A 27,215-nucleotide genomic window follows, 5' to 3' on the forward strand; every position below is an offset into this window, starting at 1 on the left:
GTGTCTCCATTTAAAACATTTTTCTGGGGGGACCTGGGTGGCTCAGTTGGTTAAGCATCCAACTCTTGGTTCCAGCTCAAGTAATAATTTTATGGGATTGAGCCCCATGACAGGCTGTGTGCTGACACTGCAGAGCCTGCTTGGGATTCTCTCCCTTTCTCTCTGGAAATAAACATTTTTAAAAAATAAAAACATTTTTCTGGGCATAAAGTGAAAAGTGACTCTTAAAAGCATTTCTGTCTGCCCCCACTAGGCCCAACAAATTTTCATGGTTGTGTTGAAATGAAGGGCTACTTGGCACCATTAACAGCTAAGTTACAATTATTCTGCCATACAACTGACACTTAACCTCAAGATACTTGAGATCTAATGAGTAGAATAGTCTGTCCAACATTCATGCTTAATTCTTTACTCATTAACTCCTCTTCTTAGGTAATTAGAAACAGATAATTAGAGGAAATAGACAAGAGCTACAAGGGTTTAAGGAAGCCTTGGGAAAGCTAAAGGAGGTAAGGGCAAGTCACTTAATTTTCTGAGTTTTGTCATCTTATGAAATGAACTGTACTGCATGTTACACATATACACAATAAACACAGAGCAACTAGTGGTTATTATGATGGGAAAGAAAAGAGTAAAGGTGGGGCCTTTTGCATGCACCTAGTAAGGAATTTGACAGGAAAGCACTGAACCTTGGCTGAAGGCCTCTGGTTTTTAAGAAAAGTGAGTTTAATATATTTCATACAGAACAGATTAAAAATTAAAAAGAGTAGATCTGAAGTCTTCAGGAAAAGCCTAAAAATGAAGTTAGTAATATACCTATCTTTTGCTAATTTGTTTCATAAAAATACACTAATATTTAAGTGAATACAAAAAGCAATTTATGTTCAAATTTTTTAGCTGTACTCCTAACCAAAGCTTAATGTGGTAGAATATTTTGTGACACGGTAGTTTTTACAAATACACACAACACCTCTGGCTGTTATGCTTTTAATGGAGAGAGGTACAAAATGCATCAATGCAAAAGAATGTTTTACATACTCATTAACATAGTGATGAATGTAAAATCAGGAATACATTGTTAAACCTCAAAAACTACAAAGTTTCCTGCAACCTAAGATAATGGAAAAGGCTCCTTAAGTTTTTACCTGCCACTTTTATTAAAGTTCTAAGTGGTATGGGGGGGGGGGGGGACCAAAAAATAGGTTCTTTTCAGCTGTGGTTCAAGCCTAACAAAGCTGTAGGGCAAGGACTATGGGACTGTGAAGTTTCCCTAAAAGGACTTTCTAGATGACCACATCACAAACTGTAAAAGTTAACGATAACACAGGCAAGCTGAGTGGCCTAACAGTTTAAAAGCCTGGGAAGCAGCTAAGTTAACTCACTTTAAAGAATTTAAAAACATTATAAATCCCACTTCCTACAGAGAAACTTCATAAAGCATATATGTGACTTTTAAGGATACTGAGAAAACATTAAGTTTTCATAAAGCTTCATAAACACCCCAAGGCACAAGTGTTCAAAACAGCCTGTTCACTAAAAGGGCACTGCATTCTACTCTTGGAGGTATAGAGATGCTATGCTTGCAGTGAGAGGACACTTAATCTATCCCTAGTTAAAAGCACCAGGTATCAAGCTCAGCTTCCATTTACACAGGACGCACCAATAACCCTTAGGATAGCAAATAGCTCAAATACTGCATTTCTAACAGGTCTTGCCTTTTGCTCTTTTGACTAGTCAGCACTGGGGTTCTTTTGCCTGGAGTTGAGAGTATTTTGAAAGTGGCTAGGACTACCCTGAATACAGTCTTGAAGCAATGTGGAGCTCTTCTAAAAGCTCGGGAGGTAAATTAGTAACTTAGAAAAGGGAAAAAGAAAATTTGCAGTAGCTGAGTCTCTCAAAAGGAGAAAAATAATGTAGAATCTGACATGTAGGCTAGTTTTATAATGTCAAAAAACGCCCAGATTGTTAATACACATTTTGGTAAGAAAACAATCATTATATTGGCAAAGTTAACTATTTGTGTGAAATATACTATATTAATTAAACAGAAAAACCATTACTTCCACCACCAACGGAAGAAAACCCACAGCAAGGGAAGCATCTAAAGGAGGGCAATCAAAAGGTTAGGGAAGTTTACTAGTAGCTTTTGAATACATCGACACACCTTGATTATAGAACTATTTCATTTTTAAAACTACCGTGTTTTAATGTACTTCTAGTAACAACCCAATCTAAGGAGCTGTAGAGGCTTATGAAAAAGACCTATCCACCAAGATGCTGTGTTTCTAGTGGAGGGGTGAATTTAAGTTAATACTTCTGTAAGAAGGAACTGAATCACCTCAGCATCGACAAACAGCCTTTTTCTTTTACACAGTAACTCATAATTTGATGACTTATTTCTCTTCACTAGTTCAAAGTTAGGCAGGAAAGGAATGAAGCTGACTGGACAGACCCAGAAACACAAGGATTTGGCAAGCCGCACAGTCACTCGGCTCATGGAGGTGTGATAATCTGCAGAAAAGTTTGACTCCAGTGTTCCATCCTTTCACATCTGTAAAGAAGGCCCACAGATTAAAAAGTCAACTATAGGATAAAAGCAAACCTCTTCCCACCTTAAAGTGCTAATTTCTCCATAAGCTATTAGAATCCACACAGGCTCTGAAAATTCCCCTGACAGTTGTATCCTCCTGAAAGGTCACTTTCAAGTGTGTCCTAGTTACTTCATAAAGCAAGTTCAAGTGAAATACATGAAACTGCTATGATCCACCCCCCCGACCCTCATCTGCCTAATACACATACCATTCATAGGAAAGGGGTTCAGTGGGCAAAGTATGAATTCATACAGAAGACAAAACATTTACAAGCAGCTAAAATCTGTAATTTTTTTTTTTTTTTTTTTTTTTACACCAGGGACATGTACACCCACCTGTAGAGGAGTTCGATACAACCACTTTTCTTTGTCAACTTTAAGCTGCATACAGGCAAAGAGATCACAAACTGCTGGGAGGCCATAACGGTCTTGGGGAAAGTTATGTTCCTCCTGCAGGGGTGAATTAAGTAATACTTCCTGCAAGAAGACAAAAAGGGCGGGTTGTTAACATGACAATTGGGAGGCAAGAGACCAACTTAACTCATTTTCCAAAGAGTGTAGCATCTATAAGGAATAATGTTGGCCATTTTGTAATAACATAAATGTTGGCCATTCTCTCTAATAAGCAAAAGCAAAGGTACAAATGTTTAATCTCTTCCATAGACAGCCAATAAAAAGGCTGGTGGGTTGTTTTTTTGTTTTTGTTTTTGTTTTTTCTTTCCTGCAGGATGGTGACTGGGGACCTGGAAAGTATGTAAAAATCTCAGTCTGAATAATTATCACAAATCTTCCATTCTGTTCTAACATGGCATCACAGTTAATACTGAGGCCAAATAACAATACCATATTTAAGGATCTGGCCCGTTTGCAAGGTTTGGGATTAATTAAGAAAGTCTAAATCTATTAAATACATTTAAAATGGTGTTATTCTGATGCCTGTGCTCACCTTGGCCTTCTTTCGAAGTAGCCACTTGTCTTCCCCTGAGGATAACTGGCTGAGGTTTCCCATCTTGTTTCCTGGCAAAACCCAGTCAGCTGTGGCCACGGGGTTCACAAGCTTTTGTTTGCCAGCTCTGTCCTCAGTAATAGGCACTTCCTTGGGACATCCTTCTTTGCAGGAGGGTGTGATAAGCCACTCTGACAGGGGACTGCTCCTTATGACTTGGAAGGAATTAGCAATACTAGAAGGAGCCACTGCCTTTGATGTCTTAGCTTGTTCTGTTGCCTCTTTTCTGGAAGGACAGAGCCACACACTCAGGGAATCTATACACTTGTCAGGCTCAGGATTTGGTTCCACAGGCACACCATTTTTATCTTTCCCTTCTTTCTTCAGAAGCCACTTACACAGAGCTTCCTTCTCACAGTTTTCATCACACACACACTCCGCAAAGCTCGTACAGGGCTCATTGGCTCTGCACACCTCCTCTACTTTATATGGCTCCTGATGGTTCTGGACAAGCCAATCCTCAGTAATCATGCTGGGAGTGGACAAGGGTTTCTTAGCCTCTAAGTGGTCATTCAGGCACTTCAGATTGCCCAGGTTTTCAATCTCCACACCTTTGGGCTGGTTGCCCCGACAATTGGTGCAGGAATCGGGCTTGAGAAGCCACTCACTCACACTATAGGGCTCCTGGAACACCTGAAACAGGAGCTTAAACTTCTCACTGGCTTCACAGCTGCCTTTGCCAGGCTTCTCCAGCTTCTGGGATTCCTGAGGAGTCACCAGCCAGTCAGAAAGATCCATCTCATCTTGATCAAGAAGCTCCAGATCTCCAACCTTTTCAATTTCAGTGGAGTAAGAACTGGTAGTAGAACGGCTATTACACTTTTGGTAAGTTGGTTTTTCAGGAACCTCTTGTTGCTGACTCTTGTGGAGCCAGTTTTCTAAGCCCTTCAGGTTGCCCCAGACATTACTGAAGAAATTGCAGGCTCTGGCAGAAGTCTACATAAAAAGTACACAGTATTAGTTCACCAGTACATTATGACTGCATATAAGAGTTCTATACGCAAATTTATTACACTGCCCAGTGTTTCCAAATTTAAGTATGTAAGGTCAAGACACAAAGGATTTCTCTGTTGGGATATTGAAATATTGAAGAACATAAATTTATTTTTCTATAGCTTTTAAAAAACTGAAAAATACTAAATACCAACTATGAGAAAGCATCTACAGCATATTTGATAGAAGAGAGGCTAGCAGTTCTACATAATATGCTTTTATGAATAAAGAAGACAAAAATGAACAAACGATGATTAGGCAGGTCATCAAAGGCCAAGAAACGTGAATAATAACCTCCATAATCAAAGAAACTTCAAAACAAAAGTTAAATGTTACTTTGTATCAAATTCAAAGAAAACAAAGAAGCTTATAAATGATTACCACTATTAGAGAAGTTTTAGGGAAGGAAGCACCCTCAATATATTCCAAATATTCTTCTGAATATAAATTGCTTATCAACTTCCTGGAAAGCCAAACTGGCAATACTTATCAAAAGTCTTGAAGGGTATGCAGAATTATAATCTAGAAATGCAATTTCTAAATTTCTAGGATTTTACTCCTAAGGAATTAATCCAGAATGAGCATAAATTAACTCCTGGCTGTTCAGAGGAACTTTATACCCAGAAAAATTGGGAGTTTAAGTTACAGCCAATCAATGAGATATACTATTAAGGATTTTATGGAAGAAATTAAATGAAAGAGAAATATATTCATGCTCTACTAGTGAAAAAAAAAATCTGCTAGCCAAAACAGGATTTACAGATTTAAGTATATGTACGCATACAAAAAAAAAAAAAAAAAAGGAAGTATACAAATAAAAATGTTAAAACCGTTATCTCTGCATGTTGGGGTTATGGGTTTGTATTTCTTTACAGTTCTGTTTTCTAACCTTTCTATCCAGAGTGAAGAGGTACCACTGTTGTACTATAAAGTCATAAAAGTATTTCAAGACTAAAAACTAAAAGACGTACACTAAGAGTTAAAAACTAAACCCATCTACTACCGCATCTACTCAGAAACAATAAAAGCAGCAACACACCTGACTATTCTCCAAGGTCTGCTTCTGGGTAAGCCAGTCCTGGAGGTTGGTGCTGGGTATGTAAGGAGCCTGCTGACCAGTGGCGGGTTTGTTTCCAAGGAGCCATTCGCTGAGAGGGACAGCCATGGTGCTGGATGCTGACTTCTGCTAATCACATAATACTTCACTGCTTAACAAGGCCATGCCAAATGCCGTCAAAAGTTCACCAGGAAAGGAGACCCAAGCTTTCTAATTTTGGCTTCCAACTGACGGCACAAGTGATACGACTTCCCTAAGGCTCCATCTTACAAGAAGTATATCTCATCTCCAGGGTTCTTCTCCACTCAAAACATCTAGCAGCCTATATTCACACTGCCTTAAGAAGTGAATCATCTCTATGAATTATGAAAAGAAGGTTCCCCAAGAGAGAACCACCCCAGACAGCTAATGATAATTTCTTATGGATTGCTAACAATGACTTTCTCTCTTAACATCTATAAAACCTCTAAATTTCTCTCTCATTCAGTCTCAAAAGGAGCATTTAATTGCATAAACTAACTCAATACCACTTGTGCCTTTTTACAAATAAATGGTAGCAAAAAAAAAGAAAGTGATTTAATCAAAACCCAAAAGAAATATAAGCCAAGTAATAACTTCGTTACCAGAAAAAAAAAAATGACATTTTACCTGTTCTGGCAATGGGATATAGCCTCTTTTCTCCAGGAAGGACCCAATATTTGAGGATGAACTAGCATGAGCCATCAGGTGCTCAGGAATTTGCTATAAAATAAAAGCAAATTAATCTTTGAAATGCAAATTATGCTTTCATCCCAAAAAAGTGAAACTGTAATTCCTAAATGTCAAACACAGGAAGCCAAGCATTACCATTTCACTAAAATAAATATTCCTTATACTAAACTCGATGACCTACAAATAGTTATGAAATCTGAGAATTCTCTATCACATAACTATCATCATACAAGAGAATTCACCAGAATTGGTAGTATTACTGCTTTTTTTTTTTTAATTTTTTTTTAACATTTATTTATTTTTGAGACAGAGACAGAGCATGAACAGGGGAGGGTCAGAGAGAGGGAGACACAGAATCTGAAACAGGCTCCAGGCTCTAAGCTGTCAGCACAGAGCCCGATGCGGGGCTCGAACTCACGGACCGCGAGATCATGACCTGAGCTGAAGTCGGCCGCTTAACCAACTGAGCCACCCAGGTGCCCCTGTATTACTGCTTTTAATAAAACCCAAGTGGGAACATGTTTGGTTCCTCAGACTAAAGACCATTCAAGGTGCACCTGGGTGGCTCGGTTGGTTAAGTATCCGACTTGTGAGTTCAAGTCCGGCGTAGGGCTCCTCACTGACAGCACAGAGACAGCTTGGGATTCTGTTTCTCCCTCTCTCTGCCCCTCACCTGCTCTCTCAAAATAAAAAACTAAACTTAACTGGGGCACCTGGATGGCTCAGTCGGTTGAGCGTCCGACTTCAGCTCAGGTCATGATCGCGCAGTTCGCGAGTTCGAGCCCCACATCGGGCACTGTGCTGACAGCTCAGAGCCTGGAGCCTGCTTCAGATTCTGTGTCTCCCTCTCTCTCTGCCCCTTCCCGCTCATACTCTGTCTCTCTCTGTCTCTCAAAAATGAATAAACATTAAAAAAAATAAAAATTAAAAAAAACAACTAAACTTAAAAAAGACCAAGAAATATTCTGTAAGAAATATGTCAAAGTATTTAAAAAAGGGGTGGCTGGCTGGCTCAGTTGGTAAAGCATGCAACTCCTGATCTCAGAGTTGTGAGTTCAAGCCTCACGCTGGTGTAGATTACTTAAAAAAAAAAAAAACTTAAAAAAAAAATAAAAATATATATATATGTCCAAGTTACTTAAGGACATACAAGACTGGGGCGCCTGGGTGGCTCAGTCAGTTAAGCATCCAACTCTTGGTTTCAGCTCAGGTCATGATCTCTTGGTTCAGGACATCAATCCCCATGTCAGGCTCTGTGTTGACAGTGCAGAACCCACTTGGGATTCTCTCTCTCCCTCTCTCTCTGCCCCTTCCCCACTCACTCAACTCTCTAAGATAAATAAACTTAAAAAATAAATAAAGAGGGGACACCTGGGTAGCTCAGTTAGTTAAGCATCCAACCTCAGCTCAGGTCATGATCTCACGGTCAGTGAGTTAGAGCCCTGCATCAGGCTCTATGCTGACAGCTCGGAGCCTGGAGCCGCCTTCGGATTCTGTGTCTCCCTCTCTCTCTCCCCCTCCCCTGCTTGTGCTCGCTCACGCTCCCTCTCTCTCTATCTCTCAAAAATAAAATAAAAAGCAGCACCTGGGTGGCTCAGTCAGTTGGGCATCCAACTTTAGCTCAGGGCATTATCTCATGGTTTGTGATTTCGAGCCCTGCATCAGGCTCTGTGCTGACAGCCCAGAGTCTGGAGCCTGCTTCAGATTCTGTCTCCCTCTCTCTCTTCCCCTTCCTTGTTCGCACTGTCTCTCCCTCTCTCTCTCAAAAATAAGTGAACATTAAAATATTTTTTTAAATTTTAATAAAAAAATAAAGAAATACAAGATGAATTCTGGCGATTATCCATGAATCAATACACATTCCAAGAACTACCACCGCCTAATGCTCAATCAACTTATTCAGAACATGAAACTTCTGAAGTTTATCAAATTCTCAAGAAAACCACTATTCATAGGAAAAATGTGATGTTTTTAAGACCATCTGTGAGTCCACAGATCTGAGAAGTGCACTATGAATTATCTGAGATCAACACCACTCACAATGGTCTTGAGGGATCCAAATGTGGTGATGGCCTGGCGCAGAGCAGTTGTGTCCGCTTCAAAAAGTAGGACAGTCGAATCTTCAGGTTTGAGGGTCAGATTGCCTAGTCTGGAGAAAAAATAAAACCTGGCTTTTTTAAGGAGTAACTATTTAATCCAAAACAAAGCCAAACTGTGAGTAATCTGAAATGACTACTTTTCTAAGAAACTCATCACAGGTAGATGACTTAACTACGCACCACCCAGTATAATATTAAATATATACAGTAGGATGACCTTATCACAGAAAAAAAGAAGTTAAATCCAAGACATACAATGAGTTACAAAATTGACTTTTTTAGCGGCGCCTGGGTGGCTCTGTCAGTTGAGTGTCCAACTTCATCTCTCAGGTCATGATCTCACAGTCCACAGGTTCTAGTCCCACATTGGGCTTTGTGCTGACAGCGCAGAGCCTGCTTTAGGATGCTCTGTGTCCCTCTCTCTCTGCCCCTCCCCTGCTCTCAATCAATTTTGACTTTTTAAAAAATGTATCAAAGTCAAAGAGCCAAAAGTCAAAACAAGCAAAAAACATCTTTACCTCTCTAGGCACACAGAGACTTGATTGGCTAGATCTTTGTTTTGGGTGCACTCCAGTTGATGAATAAGACAATTGAACTGGCCCAGTAACTGTAAGAAAAATTGAAACCGTCTAGCCACACTGAGTATATATCCAAGTTAACAAACAGCACTTGAGATTAAACTTTTACCTGATCTATATTAATGCTACATTATAGGAAAGGCATTCTCTGGAAACCAAAAGCCACAGTCAAAACCAATTACAGCCTTGCAACCAACCACCTTACCCAGTAGAGCTGTTGGGCCTGCTGCTGAAGTGTCTCTTCTTTAAGCTGATAGATGAGATCCACCTGTTCATACAGCCACACCTCACGGCTTCGAAGGCATTCCAGGTGACGGCTTATGCAGCTGTGAATCTGGGCTTTGACCTAGGAAATGCATACCTGTTAGCTTCACTCCTGTTATAAGCCCGAAGAATGGTGTTACCCACAGAATGGTGAGGTACTTAAACTTTGGGGGAGTCACACATCCTTTTGGTTATCCAATGACATCTCTGCAGCATCTCCCCAGAAAAACACATACTATATACTCAAAATTTTGCCTCTAATTTCAGGGTTTAGGGTCCCGAAGCCCACCCATGAAACCACCAAAGCCCCATGGATCCAGTTTAAGAATTCCAGACATAAAGACATTCATAGGCTCAAAAATCCTCATTCAATACACCCTCCCTCTGAAGAGGAACCGGTTTATTTGGGTGGCCTAAAGTAATCAAGAGAAAATAAATGATATGCCATGTAACACTGATCCCCCTCAGTTTTCCATATAATTTGAAAACCTATAGTCTGACAAATTCATCAGTGGAGTAAGATAGGAGTATTAACTTAATAGCTAGCTCTTATCTGTTTTCTCACTCTACAAATGAGCAATCCATTTACAGTAAGCCAATTCAGTAAAGAGATGTGCCACTACATGTCAATAGCTACAAGACCATTAGGGCAGACAGTTTAAGTAAAACTATAAACTAAATGTTTCTGGAAGCATAAACGGCGATTCAGAAAAGAACAAATGTAAAAATCCTAAGGAAAGAAATCAAAACAGCCATAAATTATCTGAGAATTCACATAAGAAACGATTTTTAAATAAGTTTTTCTATATAATAAAGTTTTATTTCAAAGTCATGTAATACTTGGTCTTCCCACTCACCAACAGGGTACTAGTAGGCCAATGGAACAAAAAGATTTCATTCTGGCTTGCTCTAACAGATAAAGTTATTTACAGAACCATGCCACCAACAAAACCATGCCACCACCAAGTTAAAGGATGGTAGGGAACATGATGAAGTGCCACCCTTTATGCAACAAGGACACAGCTGAGCAGTAGTGCTCATTCATTTTGTTATGTTTCATTGATGGCAGTGCTTGGCACAGGGACCACACACAATGCAAGCGGAACTCTTTACGGTGGTACAAGGTTTTCCAGACTCTTCTACCATCTGTTTAATTTCCCTTGGGGATCAAAAGCATTAACATTTCAGGCATACCGTGCAAGGCATGGGGTGAAACTTTCTGGATGGCACTGAGAAGTCAAGCCCTTGGCCATGCTCTAACCAGCCCTGTGCTAAGAGCCCAGACAAGGGAAGAAAAAAGCGCACATCACACCTCTCGCAAGTTATCTTTAATTTGCTGTTCAGCCCGGAGAACTCCACCAATAGCAAGCTCCAAGTCCCTCCGTGCATCACAACACCTCAAAAGGGGTTCTCTATTACTGGAGCAGCCACTCTGGTCCTGTGAGGTACTCATTCTGCTCACTGTTCCTTTGAAAGAAAGAAAGAAAAAATCTAAATTGCACTGTAATTGCAACCAAAAACCACCTTACAATCATCCCCCAACTGATCATTCCAACCAGTTCCCAATAACTAGCATCATTAGATTACTTCCAACACATGACCCAGCACACAGTATACTCAAAAATACTGCGTCTTCCTTCCTGCTCAACACTACTGCATTCCTGACATATAATTCTAGGCATCTAGGTTAGTGACACTTTACATGTGAACAAACTGTTCCTAAAAAACACCAATTTTCCTGAACTGATAGGGCAATTATATAGCCTCCAAAAAGTTAAAAGAACACTGGAATGTAAATTTCTATTTGTAACACATATAAAATCATAGGAGGCATGTGTTCTTATTTTACAGATTTAGAGGTGAAGACTAAAAGGTCTAGAAAGATCCATAATTATTTTGAAAAGTAGCGACAAACCAGTAATTGGTAAACAGAATTTAGAACATAGTTTAGATCTGGCATTTGCCTATATTTATTGAGAAAGAGGAAATTTTAATGTATTTCCTCTTTTCTCTTTTAGATGGGACTTTTTTTAAATTTAGGAAGAACTAACTTAGGGATGGTTTCATAGCTAAGAAGTTTTCAAGAATGTAAATCTAACAAAATACTTTCATAGGATTCTGATAAGGGAAATGCTTACAGGCATTGGTGTGGGCTGCTACAGGAATTTTCTACAATCCTGGGTTTACAAGAGATAAGAAACAGAAGTGGAAAGAACAGCACATAACCAATGACATAATATGAGACTGAGACAGAAGCATTGGAAAACAATGAAGCAAAAGCTTAACAAAAACCGCTGGAAGAAGTTTGTGTCTATCCTGGAAAGATCTAGAATCAGAGATCATTTGTAAACACTTAGAAAAAAGCAGTAATCGGTGTAGCCCAGCATGTGTTCACTAAGTCACTAAGCCCTGTGATACCAAAGTTTCTTCCTTCTTGAATAGTTTTAGTAAACTGGCCACTCAACGTAATCCTGCAGCCACAATCTATCTGGATGCTCGACAGTGCGGCCTGTGACAAGGTTACATACTGTCTTCAAGGACAAAGTGAATATGAGCTAAACAGAACTATAACTAAATGGATTATTTTTTACAAACAACTCAAAGGATAACAGACTGAAGCCTGTGTGTGAAGTTTTTAGAGGTATGTTTTCCCCTATTACTCAACTGTTTTCCTTAAGTACCTGGATAAAAACAGAAGACAGACATTAAAGTTGGGGTTAACACAGGACTTTGACAAAAACAGATTCCAAAACAATCTCGACATAGCTGTTAAATCTTATAAAACAGAATGTAAATTTTTAAAACTTGAATGGGGGAAGATAAAGTAAAAGAGAATAAAATGTTTTTAAAAGGATGAAGATTTTTAATTGAAAGTATAGCTCTACATGAGTTAGCACTGTGCAGCGTCTAAGAAAAATAACGAACTATTTGCATTTACCAACAGTATAGCATTTGTCACAGGACTAATCTGTTCCATATTTATTACATTAAATTTGAAATTTTTTTTCTGAATAACACACTTTAGAAAATGCATTTAAAAAAGGGAAAGGGACTCTAAAAATATGAAACATTTCTCTAGGAAGGGAAGCTGTTCACCCTAGATAAGTTTCTGGGAGGACGTGATTACTACACTCAAATACTTGGCGACCTGTCAAAAAAGACTTAGATTTGTTCAGAATCACCCACAGGGAGTAGAGGAGGATTAACATGAGACATCTGAGACCATATATGAAAGAACTATCGGTTCTGAAGGCAAGGACCTTCTGAGAGATGGCTGCTCTTGGCTCAACAGCAGTCTACCCAGTGCAGAGTCCTCCAGATGACTGACACCTCATCTGAGACAAAGGGAACTTTGGCCTAGACTGCATCTCCATGCCTAGGTTTAGGACCAGATAGCTAGCTAGAAACTAGAAAGGGACAAAAGCAGTGTGATCCCCACCCTCAGAAATAAAATGATGGGGGGGCACCTGAATGGCTCAGTCAGTTGAGCGTCTGACTTTGACTCAGGTCATGATCTCACGGTTGACAAGTTGGGAGCCCTGCGTTGGGCTGTGTGCTGACAGCTCAGAGCCTGGAGCCTGCTTCGGATTCTGTGTCTTTCTCTCTGCCCCTCCCCCATTCATGCTCTGTCTCAAAAATAAAATAAACATTAAAAAAAATAATAATAAATAAAATAAAATGATGGAAGGAAGAAGCCTAACAGGCTTTCTTTTTACCACCTCAGGAAAAGATCCAAGTGAGGAACTAGAGATCCTATAAGAAACTGAAGGCAATTCAGGAAATTTCCAATTGTTTTGTTACCTTAGTCTGTTTCCCCATAATGACTTTTTTTTTTTTTAATTTTTGAGAGAGAGTGCGTGGGGGTGGGGGGCAGGGAGAGAAGGGCAGAGGAAGAGAATCTTTATTTTGAGAGAGAGGGGGCGCAAGTGAGTGAGGGGCAGAGACAGGGGGAGATAGAGAAGTGGGGCTCACCGGATACGGGGTTTGTGAGAGAGATAGAGAGAGAGAGAGAGAGAGAGAGAGAGACCTAAGCAGGCTCCACACTCAGCACAGAGCTCAATCCCATGACCCTGGGATCATGACCTGAGCTGAAGAAATCAAGAATCAGATGATCAACTGACTGAGCCACCCAGGCGCCCCTCCCCATAATGACTTCTAAAAAGGAAGGGCTGGGGCGCCTGGGTGGCGCAGTCGGTTAAGCGTCCGACTTCAGCCAGGTCACGATCTCGCGGTCCGTGAGTTCGAGCCCCGCGTCAGGCTCTGGGCTGATGGCTCAGAGCCTGGAGCCTGTTTCCGATCCTGTGTCTCCCTCTCTCTCTGCCCCTTCCCCGTTCATGCTCTGTCTCTCTCTGTCCCAAAAATAAATAAACGTTGAAAAAAAAAATTTAAAAAGGAAGGGCTTCCTTAACTAAATTTGAGAGGAATCGCTGTGGAAAATTTTTCCAACCCTGAAAACACCAACACCAGCTGTAAATACTTTGCTAACTTTTTTTTTAATTTAATGTTTACTTATTTTTGAGAGAGAGAGAGAGAGAGAGAGAGAGAGAGAGACGGTGAGCTGGGGAGAGGCAGACACAGAATCCAAAGCGGGCTCCAGGCTCCGAGCTCTCAGCATAGAGCCTGATGCGGGGCTGGAACTCAGACCACGAGATCATAACCTGAGCCAAAGTCAGACACTTAACTGACTGGACCACCCAGGCGCCCCACTACTTTTCTAACTTCTTTTTCACACTGGAAGCTGCCATGTGTTAAGCACAGGAATTAGTGTACACTTGGCGCACACTGTAGGGACTCTGAAAAATACAAGTGAACACAACACAAGTGCAACACAAGTGAAACGCTGGCTCATACTTGGAGAGCTGGAGTCACCTCATTACCACAAGTTGCTGCACTCTGCACTTAAGAGTTCCATGCAAGGCATGTTTAGTTGTCTTTCCAATTATTAACCAAATTTCACCTGTGCCAAATTTCCCATTCTTAGGTCCTCACCATCTGTGTGGAATGCCACAATGCCTGGCACAGTATAAAATTTAATCAATAAAATTAAACTAGAATGCACTTCACAATGTCAAAACCCGAGCTCTACATCATATGGGTGGCACATTCAAATGCATTTAAGTGCTGACTGTTATTACTAGATCCCTATAGATGTTTTCAATTCAATCACAAGTACCATACAACTGTCTAATGAGAACAAAACATGGCAAATTGGTTTTTCTCCTGATCAGCTATGGACAGAAGGCAGGATGAGATTTAAGTTACAAAACTGATTTTTCCCACATATTTATCACGTTTTCAAATTAAAATGAGTGTTATCCTTCAAAACAGTCATCTTGTTAAGAATAAGGATCTTTAGAGCCCATTTGTCAGTCGCTAAGAAAACCTGTTTCATTTCCTTATGATCAGTCCCAGGATGCTTGTCTCTCTGCTGCCTTTGGCGGTCTCCCCCACCTCCCTGTGCAGCAGTGGAGGGGACAGTCAGCTTCTATAGCCTAGATCCCAAGAAAGTAGTTATGCAAAGGCTTCCCTTTTTGTACTGCAGTGAGGAGGAAGCCCTCAGAATGGAAATCAAGAACACCACTACACAGGTGAACTCAAATCACAATGAGGTGAAGACTGACCTAGCTTAATGAAAGCTTTATGAAAGGTCACATCCAAAGAGACATGTATGAAGTTACTAGTGCATATGGTCATTTTCAACAATCCACCATTTGTTTCAGGTTTGAGAGCCTATTTTGCCTATTTTCTTACCTGTAAAAAGACTGGACCAAATCAGCTCTCAATCTAAAATTCCAATCAATTAAAGACTATTAACAATGTTCTTTTTTGGGGCACCTGGGTGGCTCAGTCAGTTAGGCGTCTGACTTCGGCTCAGGTCATGATCTGACAGTTTGTGAGTTCAAGCCCCACATCAGGCTCTGTGCTGACAGCTCAGAGCCTGGAACCTGCTTCAGATTCTGTGTCTCCCTCTCTCTCTGCCCCTCCCCTGCTCATGCTCTGTCTCTCTCTCTCTCAAAAATAAGTATTTTTTTAAAAAATCTTTTTTTTATTCATCTTTATAATCCAAAATACTGCCCTACCACCTTCAAAAGAAGACTGCCTTAAATGTATATTTTTTGAGACAAAATCTAAAATTTAAGTGCTTCTAAAACTTCCCCGCCTCTAGGATTCCTGTCCTAGGTTTGAGGGTAGGGGGAAGTAGGAGGGAGAGACACACGTACCCCTAAAATAAAGCTCCAGGAGAACCCAGAACTCTCCCAAAACAAGAATTCTACAAGGTATATATGCCATCTTTGCACAGTGGTTGGCACAAATCTAATTATGAAACCCAAAGACCTTGAAACCAGAATTGAGCAACTAACCACAAATGAAACTAAGTCGTTATCATATGGTTTAACCATAAAATTTCCAAAAAGCAATAGCCCTCTTGTGACCAACACAAACCACAAATTCATGTTGAAAAACCCGGGGGGCTCCTGGGTGGCTCAGTCGGTTAAGTGGCCGACTTCAGCTCAAGTCATGATCTCGCGGTCCGTGAGTTTGAGCCCCGCATCGGGCTCTGTGCTGACAGCTCAGAGCCTGGAGCCTGTTTCAGATTCTGTGTCTCCCTCTCTCTGACCCTCCCCCTTTCACGCTCTGTCTCTCTCTGTCTCAAAAATAAATAAACGTTGAAAAAAAAAAAAGTTGAAAAACCTGGAGCGCCTGGATGGCTCAGTCGGTTGGGTGTCCAACTTCGGCTCAGGTCATGATCTTGCGGTCCATGGGTTCGAGCCCCATGTCGGGCTCTGTGCTGACAGCTCAGAGCCCGGAGCCTGCTTCGAAGTCTGTCTCCCTCTCTCTCTGACCCTCCCCCATTCATGCTCTGTCTCTCTGTCTCAAAAATAAACATTAAAAAAAATTTTTTTAAGTTGAAAAACTCTTTGACATCTCTTTAGTAGACTATTCTCATTGTACAGATGAAACCACAAAAGGCCCAGACAGTTTAAATGATCCATCTAAAGGACCACAGCCATAACAGGTTTGGGTTTAGAACTGAGGTTCCTAAGGTCTAGTCCGGGATGCTCTGTGACCAACTTGTTCTTCTTTTAGTGTATTATCACTCACAAATTATTTTTATTTACCAATTCTAGAGTCTGAAATTAACATCCCAAAAACAACAAAAAGAAATTAACATTCCAATAGAATACTATTGTACTACTGAAATAACTTACATTAAGATTCTGTCCATTTTCATAGTCCTCAATAAATTAAGACAGTTTTTCAGAACTTTCTTCCTTAAATAATGCTAACAAAATAAATAATGCTTGTGCACATCATGACAGGTTCAGAATAATCAAAACACTGCCAAGTACCAGTCCCAAGCAAGGAGGACAGGAGCAGCAGCCCTGGATCTGATCCCACATCTGTATCACAATCACTCAGAGTTCCATCCGTCTGTCTGAACAAAGGCTTAAACCAGGTCATCTCTAACTGCACCTTCCAGTTCTCAGTGTTTGTCACCCTTCCCACCTAACCTCCTCTCCAAGAAAAGAGGTCCACTTTTTAGTTATTTTCCTGGCATCCAAATCATTGCTAGAAACCCACACACTAAAAACCAATCCACAGCATACATCTGTTTTATTGACTACTAAATTTGAAATACTGCCAATTTGTTATCTTTGATGAGACAATATATAATAGACCGTTGGTACAAATTTTCAGGAAAAAAAAATTATGAAATAATAGTCCACATTGCATTTTACCTTGAGACATTTCTTCACATGTTCTTTCTTCTTGTTAAAAAAATTTTTAAAGTTTTTTACTTCACAATTCATTACCTCAAAAGCTATATATCTTACCCTAGCCCCAGCCCACTTTTAATTCTTTATCAAGAAAGTATTTTTGAAATTCAGGATCTGATTCTCCGTAATTTTTTTATACCTGGCAAATAAGGTTAATGCCTGAAGAGACTTACACAAAATAAGATAACAATGAAATCTCCATAGCATATTTTAAGATTACAACTTCATAGCTTACTGCCCTAGGATCTGTCTACCTTCATACACGGAATTACAAGCAGTCAACCCCAGCACATCAAATTTCCGAAGCAGTAACTGAAAACTGACCACAAAATTCCCCACCTAAAGCCAAGACTTTTCTAGTTCAAAAGCAACAATGACTCATGCAACTTTCCAGGTTCCCCCACACTTTCTAAGAGCACAGTAGCCGGTATGAGCCGCAGCCCGCAGGGTCACCTCTCAGCACGCATGCGCGCAGCCAGGGCCACAGAGCCCTTTCCTCTGCCCTGCGCGCCGAGTCGACTCAGAGCGCTCCCGCTGCGGCCCTGGGATGCCCGACGTACCCCGCAGGCCCAGTCTCCGCCGCGCCACCAGCCTGGCGAGCCGGAGGCCCCTTTATCCTGGACTCAAGGGCCGAAGGTCCCCGCGGCCACGGGCCACGCCCCGCCCCGCCCGCTAGTGGCAGCAGCCCACGGGCGGCCGGGAACGCGCACGTCGGCGCCGGGGGCGGGCCTGGAGGACCCGCCCGCTCGGACGCCCCCATCCTGCCCCTCCAGCCGGAGGCCCCCCGCAGCCTCTCGCAAAGCTCCACCCTCCCCGCCGCTTCCGGAAGCCAGGGGCCCACAGACGCCAGGGGTCTCCTCTCCAGTGTCCCCTCCGCCCTGCTGCTCCAACTCTTAGCCTGTGTCCACCTCGCTCTGTGCCCCAAATCGTCGAGACTTTGAGAACTTAAGGGTTATGCTGCTAATCGTTACAGACAAATAACAAACGTGGGTCAGTCAGAAGGCTTACGGAGTTATTCTTGGAATGTCCCTTCCCAGTAGCTTACGCTTCCAGAGATCACCCCAGTCAGCCCAGCTGGGGTTCGGCCCTCGTCTTTTGTTCCAGGCCCTCTCAGACATCCCCTCATATCTATGACACACCTCTACCTGTACCCTAGTGTCTGTCTCTCACAACAATCACATGCTCGCACACAAGCCACACACAGTCCAGTGCCGCTGTTAAAAGTCATGAATGCTCTTCATTCAAAAAAAAGCTTGCTTAGAGCACCTACCAGATGCCAAGCACTATTTTAGGTGCTGAGAATACGAAAGTTAAAATGAGAGCCCTACCTAGAGAGGCAGTAATACAAAAGAGAATCGACTCTGGAGCTAGACCATTTGAGTACAAAACTTTGCTTCCCACTTAGGTGCTGTGTGACTACAGGCAAGTCACTTAACCAATCTGTGCCTCAGTTTCCTGGTCTGTAAAATGGGGGCAATAATAATGGACCCAACTCAATGAGAATTACATGAATTGATACATGGAAAATGTTTAGGACGCTACCTGACACAGTATTCCTGTATGATTATCGTGCTAATGGTACTTCTAGTCTGGTGCCTTTTTCTCCAAAAACAATCCTTACAGTCTGCATATCCAATCAGGCCAGAAGACAAAATCTAGACAGCACAGTCATTCCCTTCCAATCAATTATATTAATGCAAAATACTTGCTCTTGTCTATGTATATGAAACGATTTTTGTAAATAATAAGAGTAAAAAGCCACATGACAAAAAGCAAACACAAAAGGTCATCACCTTCAGTTATGCATCCCTCAGATTTCAGATGAACAGAGTTTGTGGAGGCGCCTGTTTTATCTATCATGCACAAAGTTTCTGGGATCCAATTTCAGACATTACCAAAAATAATGAGAAAACAATTTCTTAAAGTTTTTTTTATTCATTATTATTTATTTTGGGCAGAGGTGGGGAGGGAGAGAGGGAAAGAGAGGATCCCAAGCAGGACCCACACGCTGTCAGCGCAGAGCCTGACATGGGGGCTCAATGCCATGAACCATGACACCATGACCTGAGCCAAAATCAAGAGTCAGATGATTAACAGACTGAGCTACCCAGACACCCCATGACCCTTTGTACTTTAAGTCAAATGGTTAGAAAGGAGGAATTCTCAGTCTATCAAAACATAACTGATGTCAAAACTTTTTATCTTTTAGGTGTCCCTATAAAATACAATGTAAATACAATAGAAACTATGTTGACCATCACCTACATAACTGATAATCCCTACACTCGCTCTAAAAGATCCTGACCAACTCCTCTACACCCTAAATGCTCCAGCTCTCCCTCACTTGAATTCCCAAGTTACAGTTACTAAAAGTCAGTGTTTTGTCATCTTATGCCAACTTTAGTTGTTACTACAATGATGTGATTTATTAAGTATTACATAAACATAAGAAGACTGGGGAGGAAAAAAATCATAAAAATCTAGAAGAATTCTGCATCCAAACCATTTTGCAGGCTCCTCTTTACTCCCTTAAGCTTAATTATTTGCCCTTGCATCTTTATACAATGTTTACGTTCTAAAGGGTATTTTACTGTCTTCTGTTTCAAGATTTCTATGCTTGCTGTCTCAGAACAAGTGAACCATCCACTCCCAGTAGATCATCTCATCTAAAGAGAACATAAACTATAACTTTCCAATGACTCCCCACTTACCTACAAGATACAGTCCAAATTTTGTATAAAGGCAATAAAGCTCTCTATTTTCTTGTTCCATCACGGCTCTCTTGCTGTTTCCCCAAAGGAACCCCCACACCGTGATCTGCTACACAGCTGTTCCATGAAAAGTCCAGGCTGGTTCACCTTGTCCAGCTTGGCTCTCCCAACTCTCTCTGCCAGCAATACCAGTTCCCTTCTCCCCACCTGTCCACTTTCTAACTATGCCCAAGTCGCCACTACTGTGAAGCCTCTCCTGACCAAGCACCCCTGTCCTCAATAGTTTTAGCCAACAGGATTAGCTGCTGCCTCCTCTGGACTCACCACATTCTGAACAGGTTTCCAGTATGACACCTGTAACATGCCACATTATTACACATTACATGCCTGTCTCCTTAGCTTGAAGATTCCCAAGAGAAGGTATCATATCTTACTTGGCTTTGTTCACTCTAATGCTTAACAGATAAGCCTGGTAAGGGTGTCTTGGCATTAACCCCTTCCACTCTACATGCTCTACTGAATTGACTTAAAGAGAATGGTGTTCCTGGAGTTCCACAGTACTGTGACCCTAAACTCAACAGAGGCTTAATATATGTTTGATAAGTGGATGGATGAATGAGTGATAAACAAATGTTCAAGTTCAGACTTATATAATAAGTACAGTACAGTTCTTCTTTAAACACAGATAATCACCTTGATGTGACACTAAGGCCTGCATTAATTCAGAAAGGTTTTTCAGAGGTGGAAATGTTTCTAGCAGAAGGCTTAATTTTAGTTTTCTTTCAAACAAGACAAAACTGGCAAGGGTAGTGCTACCAAAACCATGATCCCAGCATATGCACAGAGAAAAAGTATCTTTCCTGACACCAGATCTATCCAAAGCTCAGCTATACAGATCCACAAACATCAGCAAATCTGTAAGTTAAAGGGGAAATATTAACTATATTTACAGCCAACTCTGGATATTTTTTTTCCCCTCAAGATTTTGCAGTACCACAGAAATTCTAGCTGACACCACAGAAGTTTGGTAGGCTTTCAGAACTGAGGCCCCTGCCCTATTTTCAACTTGAACTTTCTGGCCATAATACAGTCAAGGATAGGAAAACATGTTACTTATCCACTATCGCAGTAATACCATTTTATCCCCGATTTTATGATAAGTATCTTGTGGTTTTTCCCACAGAAGTGAACATGTGATATAATATTTTCCCTTCTCTAAAGCTTGTGGGACTAGCAATAATGCCAAAGTCAAATTCAAAATATACCTAAGGTTATGTTCTTATGAAATCAGTAATTGTCCAAGTATTAAAAGACTTAACTTCTTGGGGTGCCCGGGTGGCTCAGTTGGTTAAGCCTCCGACTTCAGCTCAGGTCTGATCTCGCCGTTCGTGAGTTCGAGCCCCCGCATCAGGCTCTGTGCTGACAGCTCAGAGCCTGGAGCCTGCTTCCGATTCTGTGTCTCCCCCTCTCTCTGACCCTCTCCCTCTCACACTCTGTGTGTGTGTCTCTCTCTCAAAAATAAACATTTAATTTTTTTTTTTAAAAAAGACTTAACTTTTCTATGACCTTACTGACAATCAAAAACCTTTTAACCTATTTTGTCAGCTATTCACTCCTTCAATGAACCAAATTATCACATTTGTAGAGGACTCTAAGTAATGCTGGATAAGAGGACTGGAAGCCTCAAAAGTGCCCCCAAACATACTTCTAGCCCCAGAGAAGAATATCTTGATTCCACTGAATAATCAAGTCAGGCAAAATCAGGGATGATGGCTTGGGATAAGAATGGCTAAGAGAATTAGAATGAATCATTCGTATCAGAAGAAAAAAGAGTGCTCTCAAAATAACAATTTTATTCACTTGCCAGTGAATCTACTGAATTCAAAGAGAATAAATACCATGTCAGGCTCCGAGGTACTGTAGGCTAGATGGGATGTTATGACTGAATGTTGTAATTTAACAAGCAAAGACAAGCTGAGAAGGACTATATGGCAGCGCCTTTAACTGACAAGCACAGAAACACTATTTAAAGGGACTCAGTAGAGTAAAAGTGCTCAACTTGGCCCCCAGATCAGCCTAGGCCACTGGCATTGTTTCTGTGCTCTATGTTGAAACAAAGTATTCAGACATACTCATAACTGAAACAAAGCCTAAATGAAAATGTGGACAAAAGCTTTATGAAAACTAAAAAGTAGCAAGAAGAGTAACAAAAATGCCATGGACATCTATAATGCCTTCCTGAAAACTGTGCTTAAGCCAATACATACACAATGATTCGTGCCTTATGGTCACTTTAGACTTGCAACCTAACTGGTATATAAACAGAGACAATGATTCCACTAATTTCAGCAATGCCTCAGAAAGTACAGTCTGAACCAGGAACACATTCTATTGTGCTCATCATGCATAGTGACAAGTCTTAATTCTCTGAGGCTCAGTATACTTCTTTCAAATAACTCAAAGATTAATATATTTTAATTTATTTTTAAAATTCCAGTGTAGTTAACATATAGTTGTATTAGTTCCCAGTGTACAATAAAGTGATTTAACAATTTCATATATTAACTCGGTGCTCATCAAGGTAAGTGTATTCGTAATCCCCCAAAGATTGATATATGTAAAGCACTTAGAATAATGCCTAACACATAGTAAGAGCTATATAGGCATTAAAGTTTCCCCCATTATCCAAAAGCAGGGCATTCTGTGCAACCTTTCGTAGGTTGAAATGGCATAAAGAAGCAATTACCATTAATTTATATGGAAAATTTTTTGAGGGGCGCCTGGGTGGCACAGTCGGTTAAGCGTCCGACTTCAGCCAGGTCACGATCTCGCGGTCTGGGAGTTCGAGCCCCGCGTCGGGCTCTGGGCTGATGGCTCAGAGCCTGGAGCCTGTTTCAAATTCTGTGTCTCCCTCTCTCTCTGCCCCTGCCCCGTTCATGCTCTGTCTCTCTCTGTCCCAAAAATAAAAATAAATGTTGAAATAAAAAAATTAAAAAAAAATTAAAAAAAAAAAAAAAAGAAAATTTTTTGAGCATTTCCAGGCCCCAAAAATAACCTCTCTGAAGATTTTCTGATGCCTTACGACATATCTTTCTAATGGACGCACAAAATAAATTGACATAAAGCACTAATGCTCACAGACACAGTTCAAAGCTGTGGTGGCTTGCTGCCGAGATGCTGAGTGTAGTTCCCAGGGAAGGAGCTTGGTGGCGCCACTCTAGCTGCTGGGGAGGCACGCCGCCTCTACATCGGCTAACTGCAAAATAAACGCTGAACGCTATATTCCCTTTTCACCGTTTTTTGTAAAAGCAAAACTCCTCTTTGGATTTCTTTGGTTAGCAAAAAAAAAGATAACGAGTGCAGGTCTTTTGTAAAAGCAAAGTGGTATAACACATGCTTTAAAAAATCAAGGGATATCTGCAGCTACTTTTATCACTCTTGGTCAGAGAATGGGGTATGATAATAAAGAAGACATTTTATTATGTAGCTCGTATATTCAATAAGTCACCATCATCTCTCTCCAGTATTCCCGCAGGAACCTCATGACTGCTGCCCACCCCACCCCCACCCCCACCTACTCTTCTCTTTGCTGGCTCAGTCCAGCCACCATTGCTTCCTTGCTGCTCCCCCAGCATACCAAGGATGCTTCCACCTCCGGGGCCCTTGCATTTTCTTCCAGAGAGCCTCATGTCCACTCTTTCACTTCCTTAGGGGATCTGATCACTTCCTTAGGCTGTCTTCCCAGTGAGGCCATTGCTCACTATCCTATACAGACTAAATCTTCCTTCCACAGTCACACTTAATATATTTTCTTTTTCTCCATAGTACTTATCACAATCTGACATGAAGAAACCATTTATTTTCTGACCCCACTTCAGAAAACACATTGAAAGGTAAGTTCCACACAGGAAGAAACTTTGTCTTTTTGTCCACCATTATACAGTAGGTGTTCAATAAATATTCGTTGAATAAATTCAGTAAATATTTAATATATCTTTGTGCCAAGGCTTTCTTTTACACATTATCTCATTTAGTCCTCACAAATATTTAAGAAACATATTATTGCAATTTTAAAAATAAAGAACCTAAGGCTTAAAAAACAACAACAAAAAAAAAAGAAACTAAGGATTGAGGAGGTTAAATATATTACCTACAATCACAAGCTTCCAAGTGGAGGAACCAAGACTTAATCTTTAATCCCAGGTCTGAGTCATAACTCCTTAGCCACACAATGTATGTTAAAGGGGTCATTTAGGCATTGAGATTTTATGTATTCATTCAACAAATATTTACTGTGTGCTTAAGCTGACTATACTTATGATAGTCCCTGAAGCCACAACGGTGAACTTGCTATCTAGAGGAGAATTGTGCCACTGAGTCACCAAAAACTCAGCAGAAAATACTAATTATTTGAAATAAGAGAGAGTTAAAAACCCATCAGCAGCGGCAATGACTGGCTCTGAATGTTCTCCAGTATGGTAACGCTTCCCTTACTCTAGGAGGGGAATTATTATAAAACATTAGCCAAGAGGCTTTTGAATGGGGGTAGGGATGTGTCAGAATATCCTGCACGGTTTTCTGAAGCCCCTACACAAGTTCCTGAGATTCTGGTACAACTAAGCCATTTAATAAAATGGGGTGGAGTGGGAAGTCCTACCTAATTCTAAAATAAGATCGCCCGCCTCCCCCCCCCCCCCACCCACCCCCAGAGAATCACATTTTCCTTCCCTTACATAGCTCACCATGCTTTTCCACTTTTGAAATACCTGTTTGACCAACCGTGATAATGTAATAACAGAGGTTTATTTAAACACAAGATACCAGGAGCACCTGGGTGGCTCAGTTGGCTGAGCGTTGGACTTAGGCTCAGGTCATGATCCCATGGCTCAGGGGCCAGGCTCTGTGCTGACAGCTCAGAGTCTGGAACCTTCTTCAGATTCTGTGTCTCCCTCTCTCTCTCTGCCCCTCTCCCACTCGTGCCACGTCTCTGTCTCTCGAAAATAAACATTAAAAATCTTTTAAACACAAAATACCATAGGGCTGCTCCGATGGCTCAGGCGGTTAAGCCTCCGACTTGGGCTCAGGTCATGATCTCATGGTTTGTGGGTTGGTGCCCCACATGGGGTTCTGTGCTGACAGCTCAGAGCCTGGAGCCTGCTTCGCATTCTGTGCCCCCCTCTCTCTCTGCCCCTCCCCCACTCATGCTCTGTCTCTCAAAAATAAACAAACATTAAAAACGCAAAATACCGTAAAACTTTAGACCCCTATGATTTTCCCTAGGGACTCAAAGACAAAAGTCTCATAAAAAGGGGGAAAGGAGAAATAAAATGTGAGGGATATTACGGGGCTAGACCTTACATATATTATCTCATTTATTTATCTTAACAACTGGACAAGCTAGCAAACATCCCAAAGAGCAACCCAAGTTAACTTCCCTAAGCCACAAGATACACGCACCACCTCCCACTTCCACTGTACCATCTGTTAAGTCTTCCTCAAAGAGTCTGATAGTCTTTAAAGTTCAGAAATAGCATGCTAGGACCCCAGTGCAGAAATGAGCCAACTATGATCACCCGTCTCACCCTCACCCCAGGAAGTTATTCAAGAGACCTTACAACCACATTTCCAAATTACCAGATAGGTGGTGGAAAGCTAAATCTGTCCAAAGACAGTTACGCTACGGTGAACCTTACACTGATTAGAAAATACCGAAAAATGCTGCTGTGAAAAAAGCTCTGCTTTTGTGACCTGACAGACTCGAGCGCTCTGACTGCTGTCATTCTTGATCGCATTATCCCTTGTTGTATCACATGGCACTTAACGCTGTTTTATATCATTGTTGCCCCGCCACAGGAATTTAGTTTCACGAAAATAAGCGCTGTGCCCCTTTGTTTTCATTGCTATAGCCTTAACCCCCTGAACACCTAGGCAATGAATAAATGATTGCTGGTGGAATGAATCAAGGAATGAGCAAAACTTGCTCTTCTCATCTGTAAAAAGGAGAGGATCAAGATGCCTCTCGGGCTGTGAGTATTACATGAGATGTGCTGGCACTCAGAGGGCTGAAAAAAACATGATCTTCCTCGCGTTTCCACCCAGCAGTGTAGGAATGGATATGCCTCCGGGCCCATTCTGGAGAAACGGGAGTCTCTCTGCCCCCATGAGACCCTGGCGAGAGCAAGCAAAACCTTGCAGCTGTCACTCCCGGGGCCAAGAGAAGGCGGGCAGAAAGAAGGTGGTGGCCCCCGGGCAGAGTGTTGAGGCCCGGGGAGAGCGCAGCCTCCGGCCGGCCGACGGTCAAGAAAAGGTGACCCCCGGACAGGACGGGTCGAGGGAAAGGCTGGTCGGGAAAGGCAGGCCCAGGCCCGGTGGGCAAGCGGTCATGGCGCCCTGGAACAGCCCGCAGTGTGAGGGCTGGAGGAGTCGCGCCGGCCCGAAGGGCCACTGTGGTTCTTACCAGCTCCAAGCGCAGCGCCCGGCGACCGGAGTGGAAGCTTCCTCGGCGAGAGACCGGCCCGAACAAGTAAAGGGCCGAAAGGAAGAGTTCTCGCGAGAGCACAACCTTCCTCCCACGCCTCACGCCACACGTCTGACAGTCTCGCGAGATCTCTCCTCGGGTCAGCCCAAAGCCCTTGTCCGCCCTCTAGAGAGCACAGAGCGCAGGCGCACACTCGCCCCCGGCGCTGGAGGTCCATGTGTCCTTTCACCGTTCCTGAGTAAATCAGAGTAAGTGAAGCAAAAGTGTTGAGGGCAAACTCTGTGCCAAGGATGATCCTAAGTTAATGTCTCGTATCAAATGTCCTCATAGATAGATTTTAGTTTTAATAAACAGATGCAAAAATAAATCAAAACACAAAAGGACAAATCTTGTATGATTCCACCCAACATAAGATACGTTGAACAGTCAACTTACAGAGACAGAAAACGAAATGGTGGTTGCCACAGGCTGGGGGAGAGGACTTACTGTTTAATGAGTGCAGACTTTCAGTTTGGGGTGATGGAAAGTTCTGGAGAATGAATGCTAACGATGGCTGCACAACAATGTGTATGTAATTCCACTCGACTGTAAACTTAAAAATGGTTAAAATGGTAACTTCTTTTTTTTTTTTTTTTTTAAACAGACTCTTCAACGTTTATTTATTTTGGGACAGAGAGAGACAGAGCATGAACAGGGGAGGGGCACAGAGAGAGGGAGACACAGAATCGGAAGCAGGCTCCAGGCCCCGAGCCATCAGCCCAGAGCCTGACGCGAGGCTCGAACTCACGGACCGCGAGATCGTGACCTGGCTGAAGTCGGACGCTTAACTGACTGCGCCACCCAGGCGCCCCTAAAATGGTAACTTCTATGTTCTGTATATTTTGCTTCATTTTTTTAATTTTAGTAAATAAATAAATGTCAGAGTCAGATTTCAAACCGTATCATCT

At 41.7% G+C, this 27,215-nt stretch overlaps 1 protein-coding gene across 6 annotated transcripts; it reads right to left on the reverse strand.

The window, feature by feature from the left end:
• Positions 1-971: 971 nt before the first annotated feature.
• On the reverse strand, positions 972-26,377 carry NCOA4 (nuclear receptor coactivator 4). Of its 6 annotated transcripts, none has more exons than XM_040485738.1 (10): positions 26,248-26,377; positions 10,611-10,765; positions 9,240-9,380; positions 8,975-9,063; positions 8,398-8,506; positions 6,295-6,387; positions 5,629-5,772; positions 3,537-4,532; positions 2,927-3,067; positions 972-2,551 (listed from the first exon to the last, which is right to left on the reverse strand). In XM_040485738.1, exons 2-10 carry the CDS (start codon positions 10,749-10,751, stop codon positions 2,546-2,548), a joined length of 1,860 nt encoding a protein of 619 aa, XP_040341672.1. In that variant the 5' UTR covers positions 10,752-10,765; positions 26,248-26,377; the 3' UTR covers positions 972-2,545. The 6 variants fall into 6 exon arrangements, with proteins under 6 accessions (XP_040341672.1, XP_040341671.1, XP_040341674.1 ...); XM_040485737.1 differs by having other exon boundaries at positions 5,629-5,775; XM_040485740.1 differs by lacking the exon at positions 26,248-26,377 and adding an exon at positions 17,041-17,623 and having other exon boundaries at positions 5,629-5,775.
• Between the last annotated feature and the right edge of the window lie 838 nt (positions 26,378-27,215).

Source organism: Herpailurus yagouaroundi, unplaced genomic scaffold (assembly GCF_014898765.1).
Source record: "Herpailurus yagouaroundi ecotype Mexico unplaced genomic scaffold, PumYag 163, whole genome shotgun sequence".
In the NCBI taxonomy this organism is placed as follows: Eukaryota; Metazoa; Chordata; class Mammalia; order Carnivora; family Felidae; genus Herpailurus; species Herpailurus yagouaroundi.